General features: G+C 43.2%; 1 protein-coding gene across 1 annotated transcript in view; it reads right to left on the bottom strand.

Annotated features, from left to right (window-relative positions):
- TRPM8 (transient receptor potential cation channel subfamily M member 8) overlaps positions 1 to 12098 on the bottom strand; it is a 44800-nt gene that overhangs the window by 30671 nt on the left and 2031 nt on the right. Inside the window, exons 3-7 of the mRNA XM_071747096.1 lie at positions 10706 to 10862; positions 4988 to 5165; positions 4474 to 4646; positions 3170 to 3344; positions 2070 to 2137 (exon numbers count right to left, since the gene is read on the bottom strand). Coding sequence (XP_071603197.1) covers positions 2070 to 2137; positions 3170 to 3344; positions 4474 to 4646; positions 4988 to 5165; positions 10706 to 10862 — 751 coding nt within the window. The remainder of the gene's footprint in view (positions 1 to 2069; positions 2138 to 3169; positions 3345 to 4473; positions 4647 to 4987; positions 5166 to 10705; positions 10863 to 12098) is intronic.

Raw genomic sequence — 12098 nt, 5'->3', positions numbered from 1 at the left:
ATGTTTTTCCTTACCAACCAGACTGAAGTGGTTTGCTTAAGAAGGGTTCTGATAAAGTGTATGTTTTATATCACAGGAAGCTTAAAATTGAAATTTGCAAGAGTTTTACTTCTCCTCTACTAAAGCTTATTCCTGTCATCAGGTACCAGTCAGAAGCTGAGAAAGAGGAAATCCTTCCTGGCCAACACCACTATAATCAAGGCATAGCAAGGACAGACATCTACAGCACAGAACCTTCTGTGTCACTTTGGGCTGATCAGAGACTATTTACTCCTTAAGAAGATGGTTTCACCTACAAATGAGTGAGAAGGCAGATACGAGTGTCTCTGTGTACTAGCAACACCAATGAATAGCCAAGAGAGAGGCATAAACCCTTACTGAAGCTTCATCCAATAACTTCTCAGTGGAACCTCTTGGTGGGAGTTATGCATTTGATTTAAGGTGGCATTTATTCATTCTGATTAGCTAGCCAGGAAGTCTGTGTTCTGCATCATTTCTTTACAGTGGGTTTGAGGCTTATCCATAATACACGTGTAACCAAAAGGCTGCCCCAGTAACTACACTGCATGGCACATAAGGAACAGTTCTCTCAGTGATGGCCAAATCCTCTCTTAAATGTTGGCAATTTAGATCTAAAAGGAGATGGGCACATTCAACGTGTCATTTCCAGCAAAGCTTTGCTCTGAAACCTGAACTGATGTTTCCGTTTCATCTTAGGAGCCCTAATTAACACATTGAGCTTTGCATCTGCACTCATCTGCAATCTACCTGTGAGCAAAGCTACAACTAATCTTGTGAATGGGATCAAAACACTCAGGAAACATACAGGGAGGCTGGGATAGTGATCTGAAATTTCAGAGTGGTGTAGACTAATTAATGTTACCAATAGAGTGATAAGAGGGACTGTGCTTTGAATGCTGGTTGTTGTCACCCGGTTTGATTAGCCTCAGTATTAACAGCAAAGCTCTGGTCAGAAAAGGTTGTAGCCCCAAGATCACCTCTTCAAAAAAATTATAAATCTCACCCTGCTTCTAGTTTACCAACTCAAACACTGATCTACTCCCATCATTGTATCCTACCCCCTTGCAAAATCCAGCCCCTCTCCCAGTTCTTTCTCAAGGTCCTTCAGCCCAGGCTATGGCAGCTTCTCTTCTTGCTGCTAGTACCAACCATCTCATCCTCACCCACTGTTGCTGTTCCTTTCCCATACAGCCTGATCTCACACCCCCTGGTCCCAGGTCCTTTTGCTTTTTCAGTCCCACCCTCCTTGCCCGGGCCACTCATCATCACTCTTGCAAGGTAGGGCTAAGAAAAAATCCTTTCACCTAACATTGAGACAGAGGTAGAACTCAGCTCTTTTTTCCCTTCCCTAAGTGTCACTTGGACACCTTTTTCCAAGAAATTTCTTTCTGCCTTCCCTGTTCTGTTTATCCTCTTCCTGTCATCTATTTGAAGATGATGTCTCCTCCCTTCCCTTCTAGGCTTCAAAAGGTCAGAGCCAGCAGACAGAGCCCTCCTGCCTTGCTCAGTTGCCCAGATTTAAACTAGGTGCAGTTCTCAGGAGCAGACATCACAAGGCAGCTCAAAGAAACTCTGAGCTGGAGTATCTGCAGCACAAAGTGTTGTTACCTGTATATTACAAGTACACATTTCCACTGAGCTTGGGAAAGCCAAGACTTCTCAAATCAAAGTTTAGGCAAATTTGTATAGAAAGGATCAGGAGCTACATGGCTGACAAAGGCTTTCCTGGTTACTGCTCAAATAAACACAAGAACAACATTTTTGTGTTGGATTTGTTATGGAAGAACTGGAACAACTGAACTGTCCCAGCCAAAATTTTCTAGAATATCATCCTGATGCAGAACTTCTGCACAGAAAATTTAACTGGAACAAACTTCCTAAGTTTAAACTCAACTGCAAGCAAGGTCTTTCTATAGCAAGTGCTGGGCAAGCTTCAGTACACAATAGGAATGTCTCTTTATCATGTTGCTTATGAAGCAATCCATCTTAAATATTAGAGCAATGTCCCCACTGTCACTCCTGAAAATAAGTAAAAGGAATAAACTTACTTTCAAAGTCTCTTTCCCTCCACCTTGGGCAAAACACACGATTGGAATCTTCCCACCATAATTAGATTCTTTGAAACATGCGAAAAAAAAAAAAAAAAAAAAAAAAAAAAAAAAGCAGTCCATTAATGTACTTTGAACAACTTATTTTTCCTCACTACAATCAAAGAATTTACAAGCAGCTCATGCAGACACTACAATGGTAATTTACTGTTGATTTCAAATCTATTAAAAGCTTTTCCTGTTTTTAATGAAAACTCAGTTTTGCCTAATATTCTGCATAGCTGGCTTCAGACCCCCCTCTTCACCAGATGGTTTTTTTCTTCCTCATAATCACAATTTTTACTAGCTCTGACATCCCTAAAACATGTGGGTTCTTTCTATTTATCTAATGCTTTGACCATTTTGAGTCTAGATTCAAGGTTCTTATCACAAGTTGAAGATTCCAAACCTCTAACTTCACATTTTCAAGTCCATAAATTTGGGAACTAGTGACATAGCAAGTTTCATTATGATTCTGGGTTTTTGTCATGAAGCCATAACAGCAGATACACTTCTGCTAAGATACACCATAAAAAACCCACACCCCAAGTATTTAACTAAGAATTTCCTGAAAATCTTTTTTTTTTTTTTTTTTTATCTTTTTGGCAAAGAAGGAGCTGGAAGAGGAATTATTTAGGAGCAGGTTTCAGATGGATCAATCCCCTCACGGGTTAATACGTTGGAAAAAGGCTAATTTCAGCCCCCCTGTAATTATTCATCAGCTACATGGAATTCAGTGCCACGTGGAAGTATGCAGTGGAATCAGCTTCCAACAGAAAGCCCAGAAGGAAGAGAGGGCAGGGCTATGTGTCAGAAATGGGTCACTTGCTGTGACCCACAAAGGGCTATCATCACAGACAGAAAGATGAGGAAAGGGTTATTTCTCTGAAGAAGCCTGGTTGTTCATGAAAGTGCCCAAGATGCAGTGGAGCTAAGACATCCTTCCAACTCAGCACCCAAGGGAAACTACCACTACTCTTTTGTTAAATCACTGTGCATCACCCCCAAAGCGTGCAGGGACTGAGGAGAAGGAGGTCTGACCCCTGGCCCCCCCCACCTACCTGGGATAATCCTCTCTGAAATGTACTTTTCTAACTGAGTTCGTACTTTTGCCTCAATTGCAGGGTGCCCATGGGTGCCATTATCAACCAGTAAGAGATGTGTGTGATTATTATCCAGGCAATAGAGGGGGTCCTTCTTGAGATCATCCATGATGTAGTGAGCCAAGTAGTACCCCTAGAATCACAAGAGCATCATTTAACAGAGATCCAGAGGTAGGTAATGCACAAGCCTTCAAAGACAAGCCAATAACAGCTGAATCCCTAGCCATCAATTATTCCATGTTAGTTAGGAGTCTGGATTACCTGACTCAAGACACTGCTCATTGACAGTCTCAGAGCAGCAGAAGGCAGTGAGAGAAACCTCCAACTCACAGCATAAACATTTGCAGAGGAAGTTTTTCTCTTTAAAAGAGCAATCTGATTTGTGACGATCCACTCTAAATCAACTCAATTAATGGAACAGTGCAAGTTACTTGAAATTATCTTAGAGATCCTTTTAAGCAATGAATGTTTCCTTCAGCCACCAGAAACATTAGATCTGTGGCAAAGTTACTTTCAACACCTCACAGCATCAGAGATTTTTTTAGCTTGGAAGGGACGTCTTGAGATGATTAGTTCAACACTCAAACTTCCTTACAGCCCTCACTAAACTGCTTTTATTTACCTAGCAGGATGGTTTTTAGCTGTGTTCTACACCATCTACTGGCCAAAAGACAAGGGTATCTTACAGATAGGATAATAGTACTGATGAGCAACATCTGAAACAGCAGCAAGAATTGCAACATCTTAGCTAATGGAAATGCCCACTCCAGGCTACTGTGTGGGGATTTCACAGCAGCTAAAATAACCATGGAAAAGTCTATTCCCTAATGCTCCCTCAGACATGGAGTTAGAGCAGCTGAACTTCCACACAGACGTCCTAAGCCCACAGCTGAAATCCCCAGTGTCCTGCCCTCCCAGCCTGAGGTGCACAGCCATCTCAAACATAAAAACACTTCCATCTCCTCCTGCTCTGAGGAGAGTACCTGATGTTTCATCTCACTGCTATGCACACTAAGGAAAAGCTGGCTGCATTGCTTGGGACACAGTAGATCAGGGTAAGTAGGCAGATGTGCTACACAAATACTGCAGTGGGAAGCATGCTGCTGAGCTCTGCTTTACCAGAACACACAAGCAGAGCTTGACTGACCACCAAAGTCAGTCATCACATGGCCAATAGCATCAGCAGAGACACTGCTGGGAGCAGTGAGGCAGAACCAGCCAAAGCCACCTCTTTGTTTCCCCACCAACCACACGTTTCTTACGTCATGATCACTACTGCGAATCAGACACTCTCGATTGGAAATCATGCCCCAGGCTGCTATGCCAATAGCCACCACGTTTTCCTCTGAGCTCCGACTGATGGTGTTGTCTCTGACCACCTCCCCGATGTACTTCATCAGCCCGTAATGCGTGCCGCCGGTGAAAATCCAGGCCCCTGGGGACAACATGCCACAACCTGGGACAGCGTAGTGGACTACCCACCCTCCTAATGCACCACCTGTAAGATACCACAAGCCCCACTCAAGACCTTACCCTCAGAAGAGGCATTTATTCTTCAAATAGCACAAGATGTGCCACACACCTTACCCACGCCATTGTGGGCATCCCGATGATGAGCTCTCGACACTGGAACCTCCAAACTGCCTGGTCAGATTTGTCCCGAGTGCACCAGCCAAGCAGGAACAAACCAAATGTCCTGCTTCCCTTTAGAGCTGCTGCCTCTCCAACAGGATTACGCAGCTATAAAAAAATACAGACACACATCCAGGTCTTTACCTTTGGACTGGGCGATGTAGATCAGCCTGCTGAATATCTTGCGCATTCGGGGCTTGAGTGCAAAGTTCTTTGCACCCCCAGTGACAGAGATGACGAGGTTGGGGGTTTTCAGGTGCCAGTGCTGGGTCATGAGATCATAGAGAGTTTCGGAGTCTGTGTCACACGACAAGCGGATGTACTTGGGTGAGAGCAAACGAGAACAAATACAGAAAGGAATAAATACTGACAGCTGGGAACAGACCAGGAATTACATTTTCTTCTCTAATGTACACTCTTTCTCCAACAGCCAGTTGACAACACTTGAAGTGACAATGAAGTCTTTGTTTCTTCTTCTAAAGCATCTTTATCTTCCCCCTAGCACCAGGCACCTAACCCACCCTCCACCTGAGGAAAGCAATAGCATAGACCTTGGGATTCCAAGTAACACTGCAACGATGAACACACCACCAAGGAAGTTTATGAAATAATGATTTTAACTGTAGGAATTCAATTGAAAGCTTCCATTATAGTGGTAACAAGTGAACTAATAATAATAATTACAGTTCTATTTTGATTACACTACTCAAGCCTTAATTCAATGAATTATAAATTCCAGGCTCCATGCATATGGTGTCCCTATAACAGCATATACCCACAACAGCATTTTAAGTATAACACACAACAACTTTATCAAATATGTCTTAAAGCTAGAACACTGTGTGAGGATGCCATAAAGCACACCAGATAAGCTGGCTTCGGATAGACCTGCTGTTTCTCTATTTATGTAAACGGCACTCTAGCTATGCTGCTCAAAAGGCTCCATATAATTTCATCACTTTAAGTAGTTCAGCATGATAGGCTTTTGGAAGACAGTAATGGTTATATCATCTGTACTAGGAGATGAAAAGCAGCAACTTGGACCTGAACCCAAGAGGATTTTTTATAGGATGCCCAGTGTTTGCAGGAGAGCAAAACCAAGGGATTAGTTTCAGGAAGAAATGTCCTATTGTGAGAGCCATTTCACTTGAACTAAAGAACATACTCATCTGTTCCAGGATAGGTTCCCAGGAGGAGTTCTTGCACCTGGCTGAAACCAGCACATCAAAGGAAAGCCAAGCAGGCTCCAGCACCCACACCAGAGAGCCAAAGGACTCCCAATAGTTTCTGCTCTTCTAAGCATGAACAACACGAAGCCTGAGGTGTTTTTCAGGAGAGCGTCCCCCATAGGAGAAGAGAACCTGCCAGAAGCATTCACTGCTTCACAGAGTTGGTGAACCCACAGCAAATTTCTTCAGCTCAGTAGTAAGAAGGCATTACTGCTAAAGGCACCTGATACACCTTGTAGCTATATGACCACCTCTGTTCCATCAGCAGTTAAGGTTTCCAGTTCAAGTGACTCGTTATTTTCATCTATACATTCTACCTACCAGCAACTACACCTCTGGCAGCTCCAGAGTCCTTTGCAGGCTCTGCTCAAGTGGGTGAACCCCTGGGTTCAGACACTTTTTCTCCGAGGTACACTGGTGCCATCTGGTGGTACAGCCGGCTGGTACAGCCCACCCACCACCATCCACCCCTCCCACACAGGCCATGCCAGCACCCGAAATCAGAGGGAGCCCAGAGAAGCCGACAGAACATAAAATAAAGCAACTGCAATGTCCTTGGGTGTCACAGGAGCTGAGAAACACCGCAGTAAAAATCCGAGTGTGCAAGCAGGACTTACAGAAGGTAGAGTTTTTTTACACCAGTCTGTTTACGTCTAATATTTCTGCTCAGAACCTCTTTGGACTCATCTTTCCTAAAAAGAGCAGTGAAGGATATAAAAATTCCCATCCCTCGCTGATAATAGTTGGCTTAGGTTACCTTAGGTTACCTTGGGCTTGAAATTCTCCCCACATCATACGAGACCAAAACAAAATATACTGCAATGTGTAAGCCCAGCAGGTGCCTTGCAGTATAGGGAATAAGAAGGTGGGATAGAGGTGTAACTCCAGCCTACATCCTGAGGGGATGGATTAGGACACTTATCTGCAGTATTTGAACAAAGTATGGTCTGAGATATGCACAGTGGCCTTGAGAATCCTCTTAAAACAACTATGAGCACACAAACCGATTTGCAAGGCAGGAAGGGTGACACAGCCTAAGGAAAGAACACACAAGGTTTGAGAACTCAGAAATGATGCAACTGAATGAACCATTTCTTCTTTCAGTAAAGGGACACAAAAGCTTACAGTAGTGTCAGGTTAAAATATTCATATCAAGAAATATGTGAAGGGTCTGTTCAAGACCTGGGTCTGTTCAAGCACCACTCAAAACCTTCAGCCCTCTCCTAACTAAAATACCTCGTTTCTGCTAGTTTGCATTAAAAAGACAATTTATTAACATAACATGTTCTCATTTTCCTCATTAATTTTGATTGCCTCATTGGACTGGTGGTAAATCTCAGTCATTTAGAATCACAGAATCATCATGATTGGACCATAACTGTGTCCAACTGTCAACCCTAAAAAAACAAAACAAAAACAAAAACAAAAAACAAAAAACAAACAAACAAAAAAAAAACAAAAAAAAACAAAACAAAAACAAAACAAAAACAAAAAAAACCACAAAAAAACACATAAAAAAAACAAACAAAAAACCCACCAAAAAAAAAAAAAAAAAAAAAAAAACCCAAAGAAAACAAACAAAAAAAATACCACCATGCCCACTAGAGCATGTCCTGAAGTTGACACAGTTTTAAAAAACCTTCAGAAATGGTGACTCCACTAGCTCCCTGGTAGCCCATTTTAGCACCTACTAAAATAGTTGAGTACCTACTAATACTTTAAACCTCTCCTGGTGCAACTCCAGGCCATTTCTTTAAGTCCTATTGCTATTTACTTGGGAGGCCAGCACCCACTTCACTACAACCTTCTGTCAGGTAGTTGTAGAGAGCAGTAAGGTCTCAGCCTCCTCTCCTCTCCAAGCTAAACAATCCCAGTTCCCTCAGCCGTTCCTCAGAGGATTTCTTCTCCAGACCCTCCACCAGCCTCGTTGCTCTTCTCTGGACTCACTCTACCACCTCTTCCTTGTCAAGAGGGGCCCAGAACAGAACACAGTACACAAGCTGTGGCCTCACCAGTGCACACTACAGGGGCCCAATCACTGCTGGCCACACTGTTCCTGACACCAGACAGGATGCTGTTGGCTGCCTGGGCAAAAACACACAGGTGAGCTTAGCCACATGTGTCTCCTCACACAGGATCAGCATAAATCATCAGAACAGAGGCACCAGCTATTTTCTTCTTTACAGCCCTCCACTGTCCCCACACCAAGGAAAAACCTTGGAAAAAACCCCAAACATAACAATAAAAAAAAAATCTCTTAAGTTCCACTGATGTGGAATTACATCCTTGTTGAATTTACCATCATTATAGGATCTCCAGTCTGGGACATACTCAGTATTGAAATGGTTATGGGCCTGAGCAACCTGGCTGATATGGACATGCTTTGAGCAAGAAGTTTTGGCAAGAAAACTCCAGAGAGCCCTTACAAATTAAATTACTCTATGAGGGTATGGGAAGCCCAAGACCCATTCCAACAATCCACAGCATCCTCCAGTGTCCAGCCCAAGGCCTAAGACACAACTGCATGGAAGGAAGACTATCCATGAGCAAACAGTGAGGTTCTGCACTAGAACAGGTAGGGAAGAGGGGATGGAGGCCTGCATGCTCTGCAGGCTGGCACTGTAATGGCAATGGTAAAACCACTACAAAGCATGAGTGATGATTTTATGGAATGTAGCAGGTAGGCACGTGCAGCTTCTGCACTGAAGAATACAGATCCTCAGAAGAAAGGTCTTACACCCCTACAGATATGAAATCCCTTATCACCTCATAGATCCTGCTGCACCTTCAAAAGCAAAGCATGTTATACATCCTCTGATTCCAGGAATTGCACTGGTGCTCCGCCTCACACCATTTTCTTTCTAAAGCACAAATAAGTTCACAATGGAAAGATGCAGTGTTCCAAAAAAAACATTGGAAGTCTCTTATTGGTGTTAAAGTCAGACATTCAGGACTAAAACATCTTTATCCAGAGCCTGATCGTTCAGGCACTTAAGCTTATCATGTTGGGTTCACCACCAAAGCTGGGTAAAGGATACCAAGCAGCTCCTCAGCACCATGACATTTCTGTATAAACAAGGACCACAAAACAGCCTCTGTAGCTGCACACTGACACAGGCAGGGTACAGAGCCCCAGTGAGAGACATCACAGAGCTATCTTCAGTATTATTTCCTCCTAGCTCCAAACTTTCAGAATTTTATTACAAAGCAATTAAAATAAAACTAGATACATGGAAAAACAGTAATTGAACATCACCCATATTCAACAATTCTACTGCCATGCTTGGAAACAGATAACCTCTTTTCAGATAACTCACATCATCCTGGGTTAATGCAGTGGTGTTTTGGAAGGGGATGGGAGGCAGACAGGACGGGGGTTGCTAAATAAATAATAATTCATTATTATATAAATAATAATTTATATATTTTAAAATATTTATATTTATAAAGAACCTATCACCATATTGATAAACATTCTTGATATCACATATTGATAAATAGATATGGGAAGCTGGATGAACCCCAACAAATAACATATCCAAGTAGGGGAAAAAGAAACTTCAAAATTAAAAGAAAAGGACCTGCAGAGCTGAGTAGAGGATGAAGTGAGAGAGTAGTGCCAGAGAAAAGATCCCAAGGTCAGTGAAGAAGGAGAGAGAAAGGTGCCCAAGCAGAGATTTACCCAAAGCCCTCGGTGAGATGGCAGCTGTGCCTCTGCAGCCCATGGAGGAGCAGACCCTGAAGAAGCACAGTGGAGCAGTCCTTGAAGGACCACGGTGGGGTAAATGTGAATTTGTAGCCCCTGAAGTGTCACAGGTGGCAGATGTGAAGCAGCAGCCTGTGCAGGATTGCAGAGAGGGGCAGATGTGGATCTGCAGCTGTGTAGGACCCCGTGTCAGAGGAGGTGACTGTTCCCAAAGCAGCCGTGACTCTGTGGGCAGCCCGGGCTGGAGCAGTTCCTGAGGGACTGCACCTCCTGAGAGGGACTCATCTCGGAGGGGTTTGTGAAGGGCTCTCCCATGAAAGGGACCCCACGTTGGAGCAGGGGAAGAATGTGAGGAGTCCTCCCCCTGAGGAGGAAGGAGCGGCAGAAACACCGTGTGGGGAACTGACCCTGAACCCCCCTGCCCCTCCCTGTGCCCTGAGGGGAGGCGGCAGTGAAGGGATGCGGGCCAGGGAATATATTAAGATCTTGCTGTGTTTCCTCTTTCTCCTTGTAGATTAAATTAGGTTGGTAATGGGTTTTTTCCCCCAAGTTGAACCTGCCTTTTTTTTGCCTGCTCCTGTAATTGGGGAATGCAAACCTCCCTGTCCTTGTCTCCATTAAGGAGCCTTCGGGTGGATTTTCTCCTCCCTGTCCCACAGTGGGGGTGAGGGAGGAGAGGCCCAGTTGGTACCGGCTGGGCCTAAACCATGACATCAGCTTACAAAACAAACAACACAAAAAAAATTATTCTTTGTTACCCATTTTCAGGGCCTGACAAACCATCTTGTCTAACTCCTTCCATTCCTATCAGAATAAAATAAATTTTAGCTTCACTTTCCACACTTTTCAGGGGCTTCCACTGGCATTGCTGTCAAGCAAAGAACACCCAGCCGGGGTCTGATGAATACCCTAAATACAGTAACTTACCTTTCCTCTTTTTCCCATGTTTTCAAACTGAACATCCCCAAAGGCATCAGTAGGAAGTTCCTTAGTGTGCTTCTTGTAGTTCCATTTTTCATCGGTATTAATCTGAGTGCCCTCTATGTGTTGATTTTCAGGGTATCCACATTTACATAAGTTACCCCTGAAAAAGAGAATTAATGGATACGAAACCCCACAGTCACCATCCTGAGCACAGAAAAGTAAGCTGGGATATTATTAAAAAGAGACTGATTTTTTTTTCCACATCTGACAGCACCTTTAAAACCTCTGCTCAACTGGGACATTTCCAAGAAGTGGAAATTCTCCAAGAAGTGTTCTTCTGCAGCAAGCCTGAAGCCAGCAGCAATACAGGGTGCCTACTATAGCAGTCACATCAAAGGCCAAAGTCCAGGAGCAGGGTTGTACAAACACAACTCAAAGCCAAGCAGTAGGTGGAGCTACGGACTTAGCTGTGCACAGGACTCTGAATTTAGGACCTGATAAATGAGCAGTTAGAAGGAACCAACTCTCTGCTGAGATCAGTATCTGATCATTCCTCCTCCTGACACCCTATTATTTCTGTCTGGCACTGGGCAATGGAGTGGAGTCCATCTCAGGAACCAGACACAGAGCTGACACCCTTGGATGAACCTCTTTCATTATCACAAACCGAGGTAAGTTCACCAGCAGCTTAATTTGAAACCCTGCAACTGTGCACAGAAATAATGCACCAGAACTCAGCATCAGACACCCCCAGAAGTGTCTGATCCTCCCAGCTTCAGAGCAGGAGCTACAGAGAGGCCTGAGGGCTCTATATGAGGGCTTCTGCAATTACACTAGTCTGACCACTTTCCTCCTGAGGTTATAAAAAAAAAACAACACCTCCCCAAAAAAACCCAAAAAGGCACCAAAAAACCACAAAAAACCCAAACAAACCAAAACCCCAAAAGGAATGTTGTGGTCCTCAAATTATTTACATTGTATAAGAATTTAATAACTTGTGCCTGAATACAGAGCAACTATAATATCCTGTCTTAAGAGAACTGATGCCTGTATCTTTGTTGTTGCATGGAATTTGTGATTTGGGTTTAAAAGGAAAATTTAAGTTATGCAAAGCTCTGCTACATACATACATTCTTATATGCCAATACCAAGTTAGTTGTGGAGTAACTCAAACTGATGCATTTCCAGTTTTCACACAGACTCCTGATAGCCAAGAGCAGTGCACTCCATAGTGGGGGATACATTAAATAAACTTTAAAAGAATTTAAAATAATGTTTATTTTATCTTTATATCATCCTTTTCCAAGTTATTTTTAATGTTTTATAATGCATGAAATGTTAGTACAGTAGACAGTGTACATAATCTGTATGTTCAAAATTTTTTTACTGACTGGAT

The sequence above is a fragment of the Heliangelus exortis genome, chromosome 6, assembly GCF_036169615.1.
Source record: "Heliangelus exortis chromosome 6, bHelExo1.hap1, whole genome shotgun sequence".
Taxonomy (NCBI): domain Eukaryota; kingdom Metazoa; phylum Chordata; class Aves; order Apodiformes; family Trochilidae; genus Heliangelus; species Heliangelus exortis.
The sequence above is the reverse complement of the archived record's forward strand: the minus strand, read 5'-3'. Positions and strand labels throughout refer to the sequence as shown.